Source organism: Anguilla rostrata, chromosome 1 (genome assembly GCF_018555375.3).
Source record: "Anguilla rostrata isolate EN2019 chromosome 1, ASM1855537v3, whole genome shotgun sequence".
Taxonomy (NCBI): domain Eukaryota; kingdom Metazoa; phylum Chordata; class Actinopteri; order Anguilliformes; family Anguillidae; genus Anguilla; species Anguilla rostrata.
In genome coordinates, this window is record NC_057933.1 from 32,051,299 (window position 1) to 32,072,715 (window position 21,417).

The 21,417-nt window shown below is 45.5% G+C and overlaps 1 protein-coding gene across 2 annotated transcripts in view; it reads right to left on the reverse strand.

The window, feature by feature from the left end:
* The window catches only part of si:ch73-242m19.1 (uncharacterized), a 90,894-nt gene that overhangs the window by 53,968 nt on the left and 15,509 nt on the right, over nucleotides 1-21,417 (reverse strand). For both annotated transcript variants that reach the window (XR_010329947.1, XM_064335063.1), the window contains exons 10-18: nucleotides 19,228-19,380; nucleotides 18,305-18,406; nucleotides 17,567-17,698; nucleotides 17,152-17,228; nucleotides 16,746-16,881; nucleotides 16,237-16,440; nucleotides 5,542-5,734; nucleotides 1,856-1,989; nucleotides 1,083-1,283 (exon numbers count right to left, since the gene is read on the reverse strand). Coding sequence is in view for 1 of the 2 variants with exons in the window: in XM_064335063.1 (XP_064191133.1) it covers nucleotides 1,083-1,283; nucleotides 1,856-1,989; nucleotides 5,542-5,734; nucleotides 16,237-16,440; nucleotides 16,746-16,881; nucleotides 17,152-17,228; nucleotides 17,567-17,698; nucleotides 18,305-18,406; nucleotides 19,228-19,380 (1,332 nt within the window). In the remaining variant the exon portion in view is untranslated. The remainder of the gene's footprint in view (nucleotides 1-1,082; nucleotides 1,284-1,855; nucleotides 1,990-5,541; nucleotides 5,735-16,236; nucleotides 16,441-16,745; nucleotides 16,882-17,151; nucleotides 17,229-17,566; nucleotides 17,699-18,304; nucleotides 18,407-19,227; nucleotides 19,381-21,417) is intronic.

Consider the following 21,417-nt stretch of genomic DNA (forward strand, 5'->3'; position numbering starts at 1 on the left):
TTTTAGGTCACGTTTTAAAGTTTATTTTTTTGCTTTATAAAATAGTGCCGTACTGTTTTAACTCACTGAAAAAATGGCTTTAGACTATTTTGTTTTGTGCATTAAATATTTCTCAAGAACAATAAACAATTGTATTAGATATATTATTTTTCATCATATCTTGTACAAAATAAAAGAATACAAAGAAGTGATTCAACTCTACAACTGTTTTAAGTGAAGTTGTTAAAAATTCCCAACATCGGTCCAAAATTTGTACAGTGAAAGAGCAAGTGGGAGATAGTTTCTTTTTCTAGTCCACAAAAGTGACAACTGTAAAACATATCCAGTTTAAATCTTTCAAGCACACGTTTCATGGGATAAATTCTATGCAATATTTTAAATGACACTTTGACCTTGTTGGTGATACAATATCACAAATTTTCCAAGCTTTATGCCATTGTATATCATCAAAAAGGGCAGATCATAAGTATTTGATGAGTGGCCTGTCTCTATTGCATAGTGAACATCAACATCAAGTTTTTATTATTGTCTGTATATATTAAAATACAGATAAAATACAGGTCAGATTCATTTATCCTTTAACTTAAGAGTAAATTTGTAAAATGGGTTACCATATTACACCCACAGTTTACGCCCTCATCTTTTTGTGGGGTTTTGTGTGGAGTTCACCCCAGGAGAAATCCTGTAGGACCGCAATCTTCAATGCCCTAACGAGAATGGCCAACTGTGGTCCTGAAGAGTTTGATGGTTTCTGATTCCATGCTAAAATCAGCAAAAGCCACTTCATCCAATTTATTGGCTTTCTATTTACTCAGCACTTAATAGATCAATTAAAAGTTGATTACACAGTGATCGACTTTTAATTGATCAATAAATTAAGTGCAGAGTAAATACAAAAACCAGCAGTTTCACTCCAAGACCGGGGCTGGCCACCCCAGATGCTCTAAAGCATCATTCAAAATGTGTATACATTCACAAATTTGTCTACAGGAGCCCAGCCAGAACAGGAATACAGCAGGAGATCTGAGGTCACCCTGCAGGGGGCAGAGATGCCATAGACTATCCCTGAGGCCTTGGCTTACTTGGCAGTTGAGGATCAGTCTGAGGAGCTGCTGGTGGCTCTGCAGACAGCCCAGCTCCTCCCTGTATGCCTGTACAAAGTAGCCACTGCTCAGGTCCAGCCGAGGCCTTCGGTGCATGACATCTGTGATGACCTGGGCAAGACGGAGCCTCTCCCCATCGTCAATCACATGCTGGTAGGCCTCAAAGTAGAAATCCATGAGCTGCCAATGGTACCAGGAATAGAAAGACAAATTAATTTATTAAACAATGAACAGAATTTACAGTGCGCTCCAAATTATTCACATCCTTGATAAAGACGAGCAAAGAAGTCTGTATAAAATAAGCTATACAAGGAATTTAGCTATACAAGCTAAATTCCAAGATCAAAATAAATAGGAAAATGATATTCTTTAATACCAATACCATCTCTCACAGAAGAAGAACCTACAGATCATGATCTCAGCTCCAATCCAAACACAAATTTTTGACTGAATTCAAGTTGAATGAGATTACCATTGAAAAACAGTAATTTTGTGATAACATAAACATTTATTGGTTTCTTTAGAAACATTTTTTTTTGAGGTATGCTTGGAATCATTTTCTGGCTGGTAAATTAATCTGCAGCTAAGTTTGAGCTTTCATGCAAGGGGACACTCTGAATGTCATTGGCGGTAACCTAAAATTCAAAATACATTACAAGCTCATATCCATTTAAGGATCCACTTCAACTCCACTCATTCTCCAGTTTGGGAACCACTGATTTAAAGCCATTGTCTGTGGCTGCCTGAGTTACCTGCATTTTGCTTAGCAGGAAGGCCACCTCGCATATCCACAGGTCCAGCAGGACTGCAACACGGTCAACATCAAGCTGTGCCCAGAACTGAAGGTCCATTTCAGAATCTGACAACCTCTGAGAGGCACCCTGTCCTGTGAGAGAGGAAACATGCACCCCAAAAAACATGGAGACAATCCTATCACAGCAGTGGTTTCTGTCATTCCTCTCCAACGTTTCCGCTGGTATGGTTGCCGCCGCACCATAATAAAAAAATAATAATTAAAATAAGATAAAAAATTATAAAATAAAAAATTATATATATACTGTATATAGCCTATATATTAAATTCATAAATTAAAAATGTTAAACTTTCTAAATATTTCTGCCTAAATGCTCTTTCAAAACCATACTGTCGCGTCCACATATTTATTTTCAAAAAGAGCCTAGGCCGCGCACTCCATGCCTGCTCTTTTCTGAGGTGGTCGGAAGACTTGCAGCGCATGAAGGTCGCACTGTCTGTCAAAGCGTCACTTTTTTTTCTTCAGCGACCGAAAGACAACAAAAAGGTAGGTAGTGACACTTCACATATTACAAAAATACCATAGTGTTAACCACTGTTTGAAATGGACCAAAATACGTGCCGGTACCTACTCCTCAAAATACATACTGTTTAAAATATATTAATTTTGGTAATCAAAAGAAGAGTCGATACTCATATACAAGTCCCGACAGCTCCTGCCCATCTCAAGCACTGGCGTTAACTATCATTTGGTGATGACAACTGGCGGATCCTAACTGTTCGGGCAAGTGGAATGCCTCATACAGTTGTCTGATCGGACAAGTAAAAAATAAATGTGATAAACATGTAACGTTATCTGAAAATAAACAGTGTTTGTTTAAGCCGAAGCGGAACCTGTTCCAGTTGAGCTATGTACGTGCCTACCTTCTAGAGCTGCTGTTATAATGGTACGATACATTTGATTAAAATGGTGACCTGGAGAAACGTTGGATGTCGCGGCTACAAATGGTTGGCAAATCGCCAAAACAGCACAATTTTTTTTTTAAGGGCATTTAAAATGTTTGAGTGATTCAACTACTTCCATTTCCATACCACAACATGATGATTTTTTTCCCATGAAAACGAAAGGGAAAGTGTTTATTTTTAAGGTTTTGTGAATGTAGCGAGCTGGCAAAACTGAGAGTTAGGCTACAGTTGCTACAGCTGACAAAGAGAGCTGCATTCTAATGACAATTAGAATTATAACGGGAGGAGCAGTCTCACAAGCTGCTGCAGTGTCCATAAATGAATACAACCTTAATATTGGTAGAGATGTCCCTTCGAGACAGTGTTCATATATTGTCTTGGAAAATCTGTTTGTGAAATATACGCTCATTTGTGACACCTGGGTACCTTCCAAAATAGCTGTGCTTAATACCACACATGTTGTTTACGGTGTTATCGCCCTTTCTAGTACAATCTGGCTTGACTGACAATTATTCTGTCCAATAGGTGACAGAATAAGCTTTCTAACGATGTATAACATGTCTAATTTTACATTGGGAATAGCGTTTTATAGCTCAGCGCAACCAAAGGTTTGCTCTCATCATCGCCTCCTTACGCATTCACTCTGTGGTTACAGTAAAAGACAGTGCACCTGGCAAAAGTTCATTGATGAGTTTCTTAATTTCTTGGAAAATATGATTATTCTTGAGAACTTCTGAGCATGGCCAGGGCATATGTTTGCTGATAGACATATAGACGTAGTTTTCTGGAGTAAGAGGAAGGACACAATTTATTTACTGTCTCTATCTCTAGTCTACTGAAGACATAACATTTCATCATCGCTATGTAAGTATTACTGCTCAAAATATTTCGGTTATATGCGTTATTTTTGAAATTGAGTGTCTTTAAACAGGTTAGTGGTATTTTATAATGAGGATATTTCAAACTGTAATGTAAGCACCCATTGGTAGCTTAATAGTTTTTGCGTTTCATGCACCAGATATGATGTGAAATTTGCAACACTGTGTGGAGGACGGTTGAATATTGTTTTAATGTCGTCCCATCCCCATACAAGAAAACATTAGGCTACACACTGTAGAGTACAGAAAAACATAGTTAAATTTGACACATTTAGGTACTGTACCGCATTGTGTGACAATGGTTTTGCATTATGTTTAAATCTGATATCAATGTTTCATCTTAAACCTTCATAAGGGGCACATGTATATGCTTTATAATGGACAAAAAGTATTTTATTCATTTTTGGAGAGATTTTAGGACCCCTAGATATTTTAGACCACTGTACTGACGGAGAGCTTGTAAAATTCCCACTTGAAAGGTGACTTTCTCGAGTCAAAACAGTTTATTTGTAGTGAAATACATGATAATGTTGTGATTTACAGCAATGCATAATTTATACATTTTGGATGGATTTGGAGACACTGGGTACACTGCTGACTTTTTGCTTCATAGATCTTTAGCAGTTCTGCATATCCACCCTTAGATTTTATGCACTTTTGGTCAAGGAGTTTCTGGTCCAGGACATGTGTTGTTTAACCTGTTTTACATATGGGATCTCTCAGTATTTCATTGCAAATGGGCAAGGATAAATGGGCAAGGATTGGGCAGATTTGGCATCTGCGCAAATGGGTTACAGTGTGCTCTTTACCCAGTTGGAGGCTGAGGCCGTAGTTTTCCTGTCCAGAGAGAGAGAGAGAAAAATCGGGAGCGGCTGCAGGAAGTACCTTAGCCGTAAAAAGAGCTGAAAAGCTCTCCTTGTGTTTATTTTGGCTTGGTTATTTTAGTTTGTTATTTTAGTTTATTATTTTGACCTGGAACCGGTGAGGGGGAAAGGAAAATAACTTTGTTTTCTTTTTATTATTTCAGAATGTCTCTCTCTGGTGCTGGTGAAAACCAGATTCTTCCTCAACTCCCTGCATCCAACTCTTCTTTCCACCCGAGGGGTGTGTCGCGGCATGTGACACTATTATTTAATGTTAGCTGTTTACTATAATGTTGAAACAGTTGTTTTTTGTCCACATTTCTTATTTCATTCACTTATTGTGTTTTAGTCTGTTGTTCTTTTATAGTTTAACCATGGACAGAGGACTATGTTGACTTTAATTTTTTTAATGTTCAATAAACCATTGTTATTCAGTGACTTAAGCTTGGGGAGAACCGGCACAACTGTAACGTATCACAATTGTAACAAATGCATGTTTCAGCTCTATCCATTAAATTCTGTCCAAGTTATTCCAGAAAAATTGTGAACCATGTAAGTAAATTGGAAGTGTTTTTAGTTTGCTCTTAGATGTTCACACTCTTTAAACCAAAACACATACCATTTATCTCCTGGTTCCAAGTCATCATAGGCTTGATTGTATCACTTACTCATAGTCATTGCTAAGCATCAAAACAGCATGCCTATCCCCATGTGGCACGGTAAAGCCTACAGAAAATCAAGATTGGCTGAAAAAGGTTTCTTTAGCCTACTCTTCCCTATTGACATGACTATATAGACAAAATAAGCATATTTAAGACATGAAGAAATCACAACTCATTCGACTGACTACCGTTTTTGACAATAAACTAACTAATGCAGTTATTATCTGCATCTCGTCTGCCTCTCACCTGTGTGTTGCACATAGGTCTTTTCTCCATCTGTTTCTTTTAGCTTGCCTGTATCTCACCAGCTACTCACCTGCATTTCTCTGGATGTATAGGGATGCCACCAGAAGCAGAGAGTGCTCCAGCTCTTCCAAGTCCCTCAGGGCCACATCATAGATGATGTATAGCCCACACGCATCCTGCGTGTGCAGAAAATCCTCCTCACTGCTGTAGTAGTCAAGGTGGTTCTCTACTTCCGAGGACTCCATAAACTCAGCACGGTGTGCCTACAGATGCAGAGCACAGAAACAGACACACAAAAACACACACAAACACACACAGAAGTTAGAAGTTATGCCACAAATGACAGAAGTGTCATGGGCTATCAGTAAAAATTTCATTTGTTCCAAAAGGAAAACACTTACCGTACCGTGGATCAACCTGTACACAGCAGTAGATAAGTGACCTGGGTTATGGCAAGTATGTGTAATTACTGTAGCACTGTACAGGCGTCCGGGAACAATAACACAAGACCAGATGCTACTGGGGTTGATGGGGTTTTCAAGTATGACAGTGGCTTGTGGCTGTCGGACTGGTTACAAAAACAGCAATTAGTATTTAAGAGATACGCTCCTTTTACAGACCACTTCTACTGCCCCCCTCCATGGAGGACAACTTTGCTGCTTCTTAACAAAAAACATAAATCCCAATAATACGCACTTAATAATAATTAGAATTCAGGTAATCAATGTTCTGGTGCCTCTGTCATATTCCTCTCGTTTTTTTGACTTTGCCTCGTGTATCTTGTTTCTCCACACTTGTTCTTCTCTCTTTGCTCTCTCCCCGCAGAGTAGATGTGCAGGTGTGCTATACAGCCACACTACTTCCCCGCACGCCACTTCACACAGTCTCCGACTGGACGCCACGCTGATACGGGGACCCCAGCCTCTCTCCCTGGTCACCCTGGTGGATCCTGGTGCTGATGCAAATTTCCTAGACGCCCCCTTAGTGTCGCGAACGGGCATTGCCACCCAGCCATTCAACGCCCCCATGAATACTTATGCAGTGGATGGAAGAGCCCTCAGCCAAGTGACACACATTACCAAGCCCCTACAACTCCTGTTATCAGGTAATCATCATGAAAACATACAATTTCACGTCATTCCTTCTCCAAATTCCCCCATTGTATTAGGTCAGCCCTGGCTCAGACTCCACAACCCACACATCGACTGGTCCACTGGTAAGGTGCTGAGCTGGAGTTCGCACTGCCATTCCGCCTGCCTGAAGTCCACTCCTGTGCCGGCAGAGGTTGTTGTCCCCTCACCGGTCGCCAAACCTCCTGACCTGACCTGTGTTCCCCCCTTATACCACGATCTGGGAGAGGTATTCAGCAAACACCGCTCTCTCTCACTGCCCCTCATCGCCCTTATGATTGCGCCATAGATCTGCTTCTTTGAGCCCCCTTGCCCTCGAGCCGGCTGTTCAACCTGTCCCGACCTGAGAGGAAGGCGATGGAGACCTATATTCACGACTCCCTTGCGGCAGGAATAATAAGACGTTCATCTTCCCCAGTTGGAGCTGGGTTTTCTTTTTTGCCTCAAAGAAGGATCAATCTCTGCGCCCTGTATCGACTACTGGGAACTTAACAACATCACGGTAAAGAATAAATACCCTCTTCCACTAATCAATTCTGTCTTTGAACGCCTCCAGGAAGCCACCATCTTCTCGAACCTGGACCTCCGGAATTCATACCACCTGGTTTGCATTAGAGAGGGCGACGAGTGGAAGACCGCGTTCACTACCCCACTGGGCCACTTCGAATACCTAGTCATGCCTTTCGGTCTAACTAATGCTCCTGCTGTCTTCCAGGCTCTGGTTAATGATGTTCTCCGAGATCTGCTGAACCGGTCCGTCTTCGTTTACTTTGATGATATTCTTATCTTCTCCCCCAATCTGGAAGAACACATCCAGCACGTGAGACAAGTATTACAACGATTGCTAGAAAACCAATTATTCGTCAAAGCAGAGAAGTGTGAATTCCATGTTACTTCTGTGAGTTTCTTTGGTTACATCATCGAAGACGGACAGGTTAAGACGGATCTGGAGAAAATACAAGCCGTAGCAGAATGGCCTAGACCCTTCTCCCAGAAACAGCTCCAACGGTTCTTGGGGTTCACATATTTTCAGTCGGGTGGCCTCGCCCCTTACCCGCCTTACCTCATCCAACATTCCCTTAGCCGACTCCGCTTTCGCTGACCTCAAGAGACGGTTCACTTCAGCACCAGTCCTGGTCCACCCCGACCCTGCTCACCAGTTCATTGTTGAAGTGGATTCGTTGGAGACTGGAGTTGGAGCGGTCCTGTCTCAGAGGTCAGTAAAAAACCAGAAGTTACACCCCTGTGCCTTCTTCTCTCACAGGCTGTCACCGGCGGAGCAGAACTACAATGTCGGGAACCGGGAGCTGCTTGCAGTGAAGTTGGCCCTGGAGGAATGGAGGCATTAGCTGGAGGGAGCTGAGCAACCTTTCGTGGTCTGGACAGACCACAAGAACCTGGCGTACATCCAGACTGCGAAGAGGCTTAACTCCCGCCAGGCTCACTGGGCGCTGTACTTTGGGCGGTTTAACTTCACCCTAACTTACTGAACCGGTTCTCGTAACGTAAAGCCTGATGCACTGTCCCGTCAGTTTACTGCCAACAGCAGCCTGACAGAACCCGACACCATCCTGCCCTCATCCTGCGTGGTGGCTGCAGTGTCCTGGGAGATCGAGCCGGTGGTCAGAAAAACCCAGCAGAGTCAACCCGATCCCAGAGCTAACCCTGATCATTGCCTGTTTGTGCCAGTTTCTGCCTACTCCCAGGTACTGCAGTGGGTCCACTCCTCCCGATTCGCCTGCCACCTAGGAATACGCCATACCCTGTCCCTTCTTAAGTGTAGTTTCTGGTGGGAATCCATGGAGGCGGATACCCGGTCCTTCGTCCTCACCTGCACAGTATGCACATGCAGCAAGTCCTCGCACCGTCCCCCTGCTGGTATCCTCCACCCTCTACCTGCCCTGGACCGGCCCTGGAGTCACATCGGGCTAGACTTTGTTACCGAACTCCCGCCATCAGATGGTAACACAGTCATTTTTACCATAGTTGACCGATTCTCCAAGGTGGTCCACTTCGTGCCCCTCCCCAAACTTCCCACAGCGCTGGAGACTGCAGACCTCCTCATGCGCTACGTGGTCCATCTCCATGGCATTCCCACTGAAGTCGTCTCGGACCGGGGGCCGCAGTTCGTCTCTGAGGTGTGGAGGGCATTCTGTCGGGCTCTGGGGGCATCTGTCAGTCTCGCCTCAGGCTATCGCCCCCAGACTAACGGGCAGACGGAGAGGGCAAACCAAGACCTGGAAGTTGTGCTGCGGTGCGTGCTCGTAATCCCTCCTCCTGGAGTAAACACCTCGTCTGGGTGAGTATGCACAGAACTTGCTCGTCAATGCCGCTACCGGATTATCACCCTTTGAAGTCTCTTTAGGCTGCCAGCCCCCACTGTTCCCTGCCCAGGAGGAGGAGATTGCTGTACCATCCATTCAGGCCCACATCAGCTGTATCCATAAAATTTGGAAAGACATCCACTCAGCCCTGCTCCGCTCTGTCGAACGCAACCGACACATGGCAGACCGCCACCGGATCCCTGCACCAGAGTACAAGAGGTTTGGCTCTCCACCCGGGACATCCCCATCCTGACAGAATCCCGCAAACTCCAGCCCCGCTACATCGGGCCCTACTAGATCGGGTCTGTAATTAACCCCTCCTCAGTGAAGCTAAAATTACCTCCATCTTTGAAAATCCACCCCACCTTCCATGTCTCCCAAATCAAACCAGTCCCTTGTGGCCGCTCCCCCTCCACCCCACCGAGTCATTGACAACCACCCAGCCTACACCGTCCGGCGGCTGTTGGATGTGCGCTGATAGCCTACCCTGAGTAACTATAACAACAAAGGTGCAAAAGAAAAGAAAACCTTACCACACAAATTCACAATGTGATATTTAGATAAAGATCAATATTTACAATTAAACAAAAGAACAAAACACAGTAGTCGCAGCTTGTAGCGTCTCTACAAGAACAATGAGAGAACAAAGAGTCGGTAGTCGCTGCTTGGTAGTCGAACAATGAGAGAGAGCGAGATGTCCCGAATCGCCATCTTTTATGGGGGAGTCTATTACGGCAGTCTGCACCCGGACCCAACCAGTGCACACGCCTGTGCGAGCACCCGCTTCAGCCCGTGGAGACAGCGACTCCTACTGGACAAAAGATAAATTATTACATAACTAATTTCCGCAGAAATAATAACCAGTTGTTCTCTGCCGGCAGAGTAGGTGTGCCACTGTGATAGCTCTGTAATTCCCAATCCCCAGCTGATTTCCCTCACCTGATCACGCTGCATTCCGCATGCTTTTTCCCCAGCTTATATTCTCTGTTCGCCCGCAGATCTTTGCCAGATCGTACTCCGTTCAGTCGCATGTTTTCTCTGTCCGGTTAAAAGAAACGTATTTCGGTTTATTCTATTTTGGAAATTCTCCCAGCCGTAGCCTAGCTCGCCTGCCTGCTCCCTCGTTTCTTTTCAATGTTTTTTGCTTCTCCTTGTTAACCGTTGTCTGTCTCTTTGCTTCCCCAGTGCTCCCAGTCTGCGTGCTCGTCTCTTGTCCCGTCTCCTTGTCTGTCTTTATTTTTTTCCTCCTCTGCCTGCCGGGTCCAGCCCGCCCTTCGCCAGCCTCCCAGTCCAGCTCCTTCTGCCAGTCCAGCCCTGCCCAGTCTTGCCAGTCCAGTTCAGCCCGGTCCGACCAGTTCAGTCCAGTCCTATCCAGCCATCCCGTCCCGCTTCAGCTCCAGTTCCTGTGCGCGTCCGCCTGAATCCGCATCGCCATCTACATTTCTCCTGCCTGTCTTCTCCAATAAACCACTCGGTTTGCATTCCCAGAATTTCCTGTGTCTGAGTCCTGCATTTGGGTCCACCTGATCGGTATCTCACAACAGTCTCCATATCCAGTCCACCCCAGTACCACCTCCCTGTATGGCTCACCTTCCCTCACCTCAGTCTTTCTACTCAGACTACACTACCTCTCAAAATCATTCATCGACATTCATATGAACATACGAAATACAAATAAAAAACTGAAACTAGAAGAAAGGAATAACATAACATAATATAATGACGAGAACAGGCCGTTCACTGTATCAAGCCTAGTCTTGAAAATTCCTAGAGTTTCTGCCTCTACTACGTGACCTGGCAGGCTATTCTACACATTGACTACTCTCTGTGTGAAAAATTCTTCCTAATGAAAAAAATCTTCCTAATTAAATGTATAAAGCAACAAGTCGTAGCTTCAAATGTAATATTTTAAAGACATACTATATTCTGCTTGCAAAGGCTATTTTTTCCAGGTAATAAAATATCTGTAGTTTCATTAATCCATTTTTTGCAGGTGGGTTGCATGAATCAACCCATTTATTCACAGTTATCTGTTAATCATGCAACAAAGTTCTAGATACTTCATTATATGTATGCAAATGCATGTTTGGGGGTATATCTATCTTACTGAATGTCAATATGTCCTTGGTTATGCCAAACCATAACTCTTTAATTTTGTTACATTGCCAAAATGGAGTGAGTGCAGTACAACTGCTTCAAGATTTTAAATCGTCTTAGTTTATTTTATGTTGAATGAAAGGGATGTCTTGCATTTTTTCAGTATCAACCCATGAAATTTCATCTTGCTTGTTAAGATCTCTTCCATTTGAAGGCACATTTTTAAAATAGTTAATCAATAGTTTCATTAAACAGTGCATAGAATGATTTCATTGAGTTATTGCTTGAATTAAAATAAAAAATTATGCTTTATAATTTATGACCATTAACATTCACTTTATATCTATGGGCATATTTTTATTTACAGCACGTTTTAGCGTAATGTAATTTAAATATTCAGACTGTGGTATACCGTTCTCGATAATAAGTTCATTAATGGTATTTAAGCAGTTATTGATCAGGAGAGGATGGACTCCTGACCCTGAAGCCCTGTTCACACCTGGCATTAAAATGCATCTTGGGTGATCCGATCACAAGTGGACAGCGCTAACTACGGGTGTGAACGCACCCAAGATGCATTGAGGACGCATTGAGATCCGATCACACAGACCACATTCGTACGTGGTCTGGGTCACATATGGCCACATTCTTTTAGCAGTGTGAACACGAATGCGTCCTGGGCCACACTGAAGGACCGCGTAGTCAACTGACGTCCTCTGCCTAAGCGGAAGTACGTACTCATTCGCGCGCCAACGGTGTCATATTAAAGTGTGAAACAACAAGGAGAAGCCACACTGAATAACGAAATAAACGAGAAAAAGTTTTAAAAAATGATACCATGTCATTCTACAGTCAATATCTGGGACTAAATATCGAATAAATATACAAACTTACCATTGATTTTACGTGTAGAGATGTCCCTTTTGAGCCTGAGTGGTTATATATTGTCTTGGACAATCCGTTTGTGAAATATACAGGCATTTGTGATGCCTGGGTACCTTCCAAAATAGCTGTGCGTAATACCACACGTGTTGTTTACAGCATTGTCGCCCTTTTTAGTAGTCTGGCTTGATTGTATCATGGTTCTGTGTTCCCGTCTGTCTTTCCTTGTTGGGCCGCCAGATGGCGGTACTTCTGTTTTGTGTCCTGCTCCCCCTGTTTGATTGTATTATTGTTTTCAATTGTTCAATTATTGTTTTTTGGTTGACTCGTTTTCCCTTCCCTCTCTGTGGCCTGATTGTGCATTGTGCCCTGCTGTGTCTCGTCAGTGTCTTGTCTATTTAAGTTCCCTTCTCCCGGACTCAGGTGCTGGATCCTTGGTTGTGTTTGGTTACGTGTGTCTCTGATCATGTTTCTGCCCTGTGTGTACCTGCCCATGCTCTGTTTTCCACGTGCTTTTGGATTTTCTTTGTTTCCTGTGTTTTTGAAGTTTTTCTTTGTTTTTGAGAGTTGCCCTGCGAGGCTATTTGTTCCCTGCTTTTGTTCCTGTTTTCTAAGTAAAGTCCTTGTTTCCTTTACCGTTTGGAGTTTTGTGTTTTCCCCCTCACTCTGCATTTGGGTCCTAACCCCCCACGCACCCCTGACAGAAGGATCCAGCCAGTGCTGGACCCAGCAGAGGTTTTTTTTCTCTCCCCTTTTCCTTTTCTCTCTCCTCGGGTTTTTTGTTTTATTTTGTTTAGCATGCCACCGGTCTGGAGCAAGCCGGGGGTCGCTGGGGGGGCCTCTGGGTTCGGCCCTGCCGTGGAAGAGATCCCCGCCTCTGAGCTGGAGGCAGGGGCAAGGCTGGTGGGCCTACGCCAGGGGTCGCGTACTTTGACTGAGTACGCGACCAAGTTTCGTGCTTTCGCCCCACTATGTGGATAGTGCCAGGAAGACCTGTGTGTGTTTTTCCGGCATGGCCTGAGGGACGCCCTTAAGGGTGGGCTGATCTCCTTCGGGCTGGACCAATCATCGGACCTCGAGGCCCTCATGGCGTCGGCCCTGTGCGTGGAGACTTATACCCAGGAGCATACAGGGAAGCCTCCTGCTCTGCCCCGAGCCGCGGAGAGGCTGCCTGCTCTGCCCCAAGTCCAGGAGAGGCTGCCTGCTCTGCCCCGAGCCCCGGAGAGGCTGCCTGCTCTGCCTCAAGCCCCGGAGAGGCTGCCTGCTCTGCCCCGAGCCCTGGAGAGGCTGCCTGTTCCGCCCCAAGTCCAGGAGAGGCCGCCTGCTCCGCCCGTTGTTCCGCAGGGGCCACTGCCGCCTGCTTCGCCCGTTGTCCCGCAGGGGTCACCTCCGCCTGCTCTGCCCGTTGTCCCGCAGGGGTCATCTCCGCCTGCTCTGCCCATTGTCCCGCAGGGGCCACCGCCGCCTGCTCTGCCCATTGTCCCGCAGGGGCCACCTCCGCCTGCGCTGCCCGTTGTCCCGCAGGGGCCTCTGCCGCCTGCTCTGCCTGTTCTTCTGCAGGGGCCACCGCCACCTGCTACGCCCAATGTTTATGCTTCGCCCCCGCCTCGAGCCCCGGAGAGGCCTCCAGAGCCGTCCAGAGCACCGCAGAGGCCTCCCCGGAAAGGCCGCCTGCTCCATCTGTTGTCCCGCTGGGGCCGCCGCGGCCTGCCCTGGCCGCTGTCCCGCAGGCGAAGCCACCTGCCTTGCCCAATGTCCATGCCTTGCCCAATGTCCGTGCCTTGCCCAATGTTTGTGCTTCGCCCAATGTTCTCGCCTGGCCTAGTGTTCTCGCTCCCCCTAGTGTCCGTGCTCCCCCTAGTGTTCCCGCGCCCCCTAGTGTCCGTGCTCCCTCTAGTGTTCCCACGCCCCCTAGTGTCCGTGCTCCCCCTAGTGTTCCCGCGCCCCCTAGTGTCCGTGCTCCCTCTAGTGTTCCCACGCCCCCTAGTGGCCGTGCTCCCCCTAGTGTTCCCGCGCCCCCTAGTGGCCGTGCTCCCCCTAGTGTTCCCGCGCCCCCTAGTGTCCGTGCTCCCTCTAGTGTTCCCACGCCCCCTAGTGTCCGTGCTCCCTCTAGTGTTCCCGCGCCCCCTAGTGGCCGTGCTCCCCCTAGTGTTCTCGCTCCCCCTAGTGGCCGTGCTCCCCCTAGTGTTCCCGCGCCCCCTAGTGTCCGTACTCCCCCTAGTGTTCTCGCGCCCCCTAGTGTGTCCAAGCCGTCGCTGCCCCTACCCAGTGCCCAGAGACCTCGCCCTATCCACGTTCCCCACTGTGGGTCTGTCTGTGAACCTGCCCCCTTGTCTATTTGTCTGCCCGCTTGCCTGTCTGCCTGTTTGCCCGCATGGCTGTTGGCCTGTTTGTCTGCCCCCAGGCGGTCGGCCCGTCGGCCAATCTGTTCTCCCGCCTGTCTGCCTGTCTGTCGGTGTGTCTGTCTGCCTGTTTTCTGTCCTGTCTGCCCGTTTGTCAGGTTGTGTGTCAGTCCTTGAGTTCACCCCTCTCCTTCCCTGTCTGTCTGTCCCTTAGTGTGTCTGTCGGTCTTGCCGTGTGCCTCCCCGCCTGCTTGCCCCTTTGTCTGTCCTTGTAGGTCTCCCGGTGTTGTTCCTGTGTTGGTGTCAGTCCGTTTCTGTCAGTCTCAGTCCATTCCGGTGTTTGTCGCGTCCCTGTCCAGTCCGGTGTTTGTCGCGTCCCTGTCCAGTCCGGTGTTTGTCACATCCCAGTCTAGTCCGGTGCTCCAGCCCTGAGTCCTGTCTCCAGTGTGCTCCAGTCCTGAGTCCTGTTCCTCGTCCCGAGTCCTGTCTCCAGTGTGCTCCAGTCCCGAGTCCTGTCTCCAGTGTGCTCCAGTCCCGAGTTCTGTCCTGTCTCCAGCTCCCACCCTCAGTTTCACTCCCTCCCCAGGTCGGCCTCCTGGGACGTCAGGAGCCGTCCCTTGGGGGGGGGGGGGGGGGGGGGGGGGGTACTGTCATGGTTCTGTGTTCCCGTCTGTCTTTCCTTGTTGGGCCGCCAGATGGCGGTACATCTGTTTTGTGTCCTGCTCCCCCTGTTTGATTGTATTATTGTTTTCAATTGTTCAATTATTGTTTTTTGGTTGTCTCGTTTTCCCTTCCCTCTCTGTGGCCTGATTGTGCATTGTGCCCTGCTGTGTCTCGTCAGTGTCTTGTCTATTTAAGTTCCCTTCTCCCAGACTCAGGTGCTGGATCCTTGGTTGTGTTTGGTTACGTGTGCCTCTGATCATGTTTCTGCCCCGTGTGTACCTGCCCATGCTCTGTTTTCCACGTGCTTTCGGATTTTTGGATTTTCTTTGTTTCCTGTGTTTTTGAAGTTTTTCTGTTTTTGAGAGTGGCTTTTTGTTCCCTGCTTTTGTTCCTGTTTTCTAAGTAAACTCCTTGTTTCCTTTACCATTTGGAGTTTTGTGTTTTCCCCCTCAATCTGCGTTTGGGTCCTAACCCCCCACGCACCCCTGACAGATTGACAATTCTTTTATTCAGTAGGTGAGAGTATTAGTTTCTAACGATGTATAACATGTCTAATTTTGCTTTTGGAATAGTTTTATAGGTCAGCGTAACAATAATGTTATTATCAACGCATTCACTTACACATTCACAATGTGGTACTAGCAGTGAAAGACGCTGTACCTAAAGAAACGTCAGCGATTTTTTGTAATTTCTTGGAAAATCCTATTATTATTGAGGACTTCTGGGCATAGCTAAGCCATATGTGTGCTGATAGACCTATCTGACATCGTTTTCTGGAGCAAAAGAGAAGCAGATGGAAATGTATAATTTTGGTTGGTTCTCAAATCGCGTAAGCTGGCTTTGTCCACGAAGTTTGAAAATTTAGAAAAGCGCATAGAGACACATTACGAGTGCGTCAAACATCTTGGGCGATTTGGTTTGCCTGGAACACGCCAAGGAATAGAGCCAGTCTGCTTTTGTTTTGATTTCTGGCAGACTAGGCACAAGTAGTGCATTGCTGCCATAGACTACATAAAATACACCGGTTAAAAACATATACCGGTTGTTTTTAACCTCCCGCCAGTTAAAAACAACAACGCATTTGATCTTTGCACACGGAAATGATGTACATGTTTAATTGCATATTGAGCGGGGAAGTGAGATCCGATCACAAGTGGTCACTCGAGACATATGTGGAGACGCATTCTAATGCCAGGTGTGAACTGGCATCCGTCTTGACTGAATCTGGACACAATCTGGATATATCCGGATACAAAGTACAGGTGTGAACAGGCCCTGAGTCACCTCAGAGGCCGCATGGTTAACGCAAGGTGAGGGTAATTCTCACATTGTAATCAGCAGGGGTGTTGTGGAGATACTGCTGGGATCCCAGCCCCCCTGTGGTGCCGCTGCCCCCCCTGGTTGCACTCATCCGCGCTGACGCCTCTGCAGTGCTGCTCAGCTCTCCGCCCTCCGTCTGCAGGCCTGCCATGCCAATGGTGAGGGTCCGCTCCACTGAGCGCAGATAGTTCAGAATCCCCAAACAGGTGCGCTGAGAGAAGAGCACAGCTAAACCACTGACCCCAGATCAGCTGTGCATTGCAGTGCCTCAAATACATTTAATGATACAGTACTACACATTTAATATGGGATAAAAGCATTCAGGGAGGATTCCTACATAGTTGATTTTAGATCAATGTATTCAAGGAAGAGTACCACAGTTAGTACTGGGAAAGGGTACACTAACAACAATATACAAGTGTGTAGTTATTCTAGAGATATGTTTGTATGCCCCTGCAGATGAGCACAAGATTTATAGTAGGGATTCCGAATCTAGAAGATCAAAGCAGACCTCACCTGCAGCTGCCTGATCCGAAGGTGCCGAAGATAAAGGAGAGCCAGGTAGGCTCCATTGGCCCCAGTGGAGTCATCACCACTTCCTTCCTGTTCATCATCCAGACCCAGCTTCTGGAGGCTCTCCTTATAGCTGTATCTGTGGCAACCATGCTGACATATCACCAGAAGGTTGTAGGTTCAAATCCCAGCTGTGACAATTACACTCTTGAGAAAGGTATCTGAGCTGAGGTCAACCTGGGTAAGAACAGCTTCCAAGTAAATATAACCTCTGATATAATTGAGTAAAGTCAGTCTCTACCTGCTGGAATTATTTCCCCATAAGTACAACATACATTACAAATACGCCCACATTCTCGCAGGATTATTCTGTGTTATTTATATAATGGAGGCATCTTTAGAATCTCACCCTTCCTGGCTCTGTTTCTTGGCAATGTTTCTTCTTTTAGGCCTGCCCTTGACTGGTTCCTCAGCTCCATCTGAGTCCTGTGTGGGACATTGTGTTTTTACTGTGAGGATGATGTGAGCAGTTTGAGGATGTCAGATGGGGATGCAGCATGGGTGGGTGATACAGTGTCTACAGTGCTGTGTTCATGATATGAGAGTGGCAGGCCAGTAGCTCAAATACTGATGTTGATGTGATGAATATACGTAGTAATATAAAACAGCTTCTCCACTTATTGGAACTAAACCTTGCATGGCCATTTTCCCCCAGGAATAAGCACCAGAGTTCAAAAAAATGAAAATAATACTGGCAAACTTTCTCAAAATGAACTGAAAAACCCTGGGGCTGAAGGTCTGTGCTTCACAGAGTTCATGAGCACCTGAGGGAGATTTTCAGTGCAGTATATCCTCTTCCAGATCTGGACAGAGTCTTCCCTGGTGAGGTGTGATGTCATGGACATATGGGCAGCATTCTCCTGGAGTGTCTGCATTACTCTGAAGGGATCCGATACCTGAATTCAACCAAAGTCAACTGTCAGTGGAGAAAGAGCTGCTATGGTCAGAGGGGTCAGAGAGCAGCTAGAGTCAGAGGGGCCAGAGCAGCTACAGTCAGGGGGGTCAGAGAGCAGCTAGAGTCAGAAGGGGTCAGAGCAGCAACATTCAGGGGGTCAGAGGGGTCAGAGAGCAGCTAGAGTCAGAAGGGGTCAGAGCAGCAACATTCAGCGGAGTCAGAGAGCAGCTAGAGTCAGAAGGGGTCAGAGCAGCAACAGTCAGGGGGGTCAAAGAGAAGCTACAATCAGAGGGGCCAGAGAAGCTACATTGAGGGGGGTCAGAGAGAAGCTACAATCAGAGGGCCCAGAGCAGTTACATTCAGGGGGGTCAGAGAGTAGTACTGTCAGAGGAGTTAAAAAGTCAGACAGCAGCTACAGTCAAAGGAGTGAGAGAATAAATACAATTTGAGGAGTGTGTCAAAACAAGCCAAGCACAGTTCTATGTGATTGCACAAGGTATTTTTTCTGGTACCATGAAAGCAGCCTAAACTGATGCTACTGCTGAGATTTCAATTGAGAGGGAGGCAGAGGTGAGAAGTAGCAGGGCTGGCAGTGTAGCCAACTCACTTGTAGGAACCTGCAGTGCATCTGAAGGAGCTCATCCACCGACTGGTGCTGCTTCAAGTGGATGAGGCATTTCTGCTGCCAGGGATCGACTCGGGGCTTCACCTGTTCCCCGTGCACACAGGATCATACACAACTAAATTAGGGCTGTTGGATGGTCTCAGATGGTAAAGCACCCATAATTGCACCTTGTAATCCTATAATAGAATCCTGACTGTGCCAATGCTGGCTGTGACTGCATAATTCACATACCTAGCCACAGCATCACGTCAGTCAGAAGGTTATTCCCATCTTACTGCACAAGGGAAACTCAGTTGGGCATCAGCAGACTTCCTGCACCAGCTGTATAATAGGCTACTGTTCTACTCTGGTGCAATGAATGGAGAATGGAGAATGAAGAATGGGGGATTTGGCAGCTATGAGACATACTGTAAGGAAATTTGTTCCATCACCCAATATTCTAAACTGTCAAAAAGAACCCAAAAGCTGTGTACTTCTGGACATATATGGAATATGCCATTGCACACCATAATATCAGTGCCAATCATGGTTTTGGAACTCTTTACTGATGATGGTCTTGGCTGTTATAAGCAGCTTATTTTTATTCACGCCTTCTCTGAGGAACTGGGCTGATGCTTTCAAGTTCCCTCTAGGTATTTGAAATACTGTAACTTCTTAGATGCTAGTAAAATTGGGAAAACACTCCTGCTGATCCCTGAAATAGTATACGTGTCTGACCAAAACACAAGTCAATATCAAATAAGTGTCGTTCTATATGTGTCTTTTAAAATGATGAGCAATCTGCAAAATGTTACTGCTATCTGAAAGGTAAAACATCACCTAGAACAGCTATTCTCTGATAAAATTGGGATCCCTGGGTTAAACACCCCTGTGAATAAAGTATTTAACCCAGGTTGGCCCTGTACCTGTATGAAGGGGGTCCAGTCGTCCTCCTTCTTCAGTGCAGTGCTGCCAGTCTTCTTCCCCCAGCATTTCTCTGCTGCTTCGGTGCAGCCGTATACCAGGAAGGTCTTCATCTTCTCCTGCTTCCTGAAGATGGCCCTGAACTCACTTGATACCTCACAGAGGAGAACAGTTCTGTGTGGAGTCACTTCTCTCATTATTTACATGAGGAATTTACAAATATTTAATCTCAAGGCCCCCTAATGTTTGGGAACCACTGATTTACAAATGTAAGATGCAGGTTGAAATATGTTTAGATATAATGTAGATTACAAGGCCTTAATAGGATAGCAGATAGTTAGTGTTGAAGGCAGGGCTTGAAAACTAAAACAAAAACCAGACATGAACAGAATTTTTTGCAAAAACAACAACGAAGCAGTAACCAAATCAACATTACTGTTCCTGAGCAAAAACATTAAGTGAATTTAGGTTCTGTTAATACCGTTTTTTTTTTTTTGTTTTTGTTTTTTTTCCCGTGGTACTTAAAAAATGTTCAGCCTCTGGCCCAACTGCTAAAATAAATGACCTTTTTAAAAAATAAAAAGATATCACAGATTGTTTATTCAAAGGTGTCAAAATGCTGGTCTACAGCACTGGCAAATAAAGTAGTCCTTATTAAATATGAAAATATGCCAGTCCCAATTGCCAAATCATGGGCTCATCTTTCTGAGTGGTTTCGACCAATCATAGATGTGAAATGTTGATGATCATGGATTATTCTCTGTTGGCTGGGGATTTTGAATTTCAAGGTGAGTAAAGAAAGTGCTGCTGTACAGTTAATTATTTATAAGAAAGCATTGGGACAAATATTAAAGGACGATCAAGCTTTAGCATGGTTATTGATAAGCAAGCACAGATATATAAACGATCAAGTTGTAGCCTTTCCAAAATTGTAAAAACGTCCTTTTCCCTTTGACCTGGAACAGATTTAGTTATGGTAGGCTAGTCTACATTATGTTTCCCTGCGTGGTGGCAGCAGCCATTTTTAATTTCCCAAGTTGATCTTCTAGATCACTAAGCAGTTTGATTTGGAAAGATTGGCCTCCTGGCTTGATGGACACGATGGATCGGCATCATTCAAGTGAGTCTGCATAAACTGAGTCAGTAGCAGTTCTGCAGAAGGTAAACAAATCCTGCATCCGCTACATGCTAATGCTACTACCAGTGGTTCCACTTCTGCTAGCTTACAAATTAGTAGGCATACACAAACCACAATGGGACAGCAATGCCTTTAGTTTATTGATGGACGAGTCGGACCACTGACAAGCAGCACAGAGCAGCAAGTGCAGTGGCGCACATAGAAACTGAGTTGGATTACACTATTATCAGCGGGTGTGGTGAGGCTGCATTTACTAATAGTGAATCAGATGACCTCTTTTCATTCCCTTTTAAAAAACGGGCGCATTGTGCAAGGCGTGCTGCAAATTTCTGTAGTCTACCGTTGCAATGGAAGATGAGGATAATGATATACTGATCAGACGTTTCTTACAAAATTTTATTTTGCGGGAGGTACAGAGTTCGGCTGTCTCTTTTTTTTTCAAAAATTGTGTTTGAAGAAATCTCATAAATACAAGAAATTCATTCCAATTTGTTTTAATTTTCTTCTGTCAGAATAAGAATTTTGCCTACACGATTAGTAACTGCCTACAATTGATGTACAGCCTACAGAAAATCAATATTGGCTGAAAAATGTTTCTTTATTCTTCCCTATTGACCTGACTACATAGACAAAATGAGTGCATTTAAAACATGCCAAAGCCACAACTGATCCAATCTCGCATACATATCGTTTTTGGCAAAAAAAATAAATAAAAAAGACCTTCCTAACTGACCACTAGCAAAATCTCCACAAGTCCCGCCCTCCTAACTGTTGCTATGCACGAGAAAGGATCAGATGGAGCCAGCTGGCAGCATCTGCTCAAATTAATTACCAAAAGAAATTACAGATGGTTTTTGTAATTTCTTGTGGTTATCTTTTTGGTACCAGTACTCTATTTATACTTCCTTTCTTATCTATCTTATCTTTTGTTATTTTAGTTTATTATTTATCTTATTATTTCAGCACTATGTTTCCCTTCACATAGCTACATGAAGCTTGCGGGCTAACTAAACATTTCATTGCCAGCTAACAACTGCCTAACAGCTGTATTGTA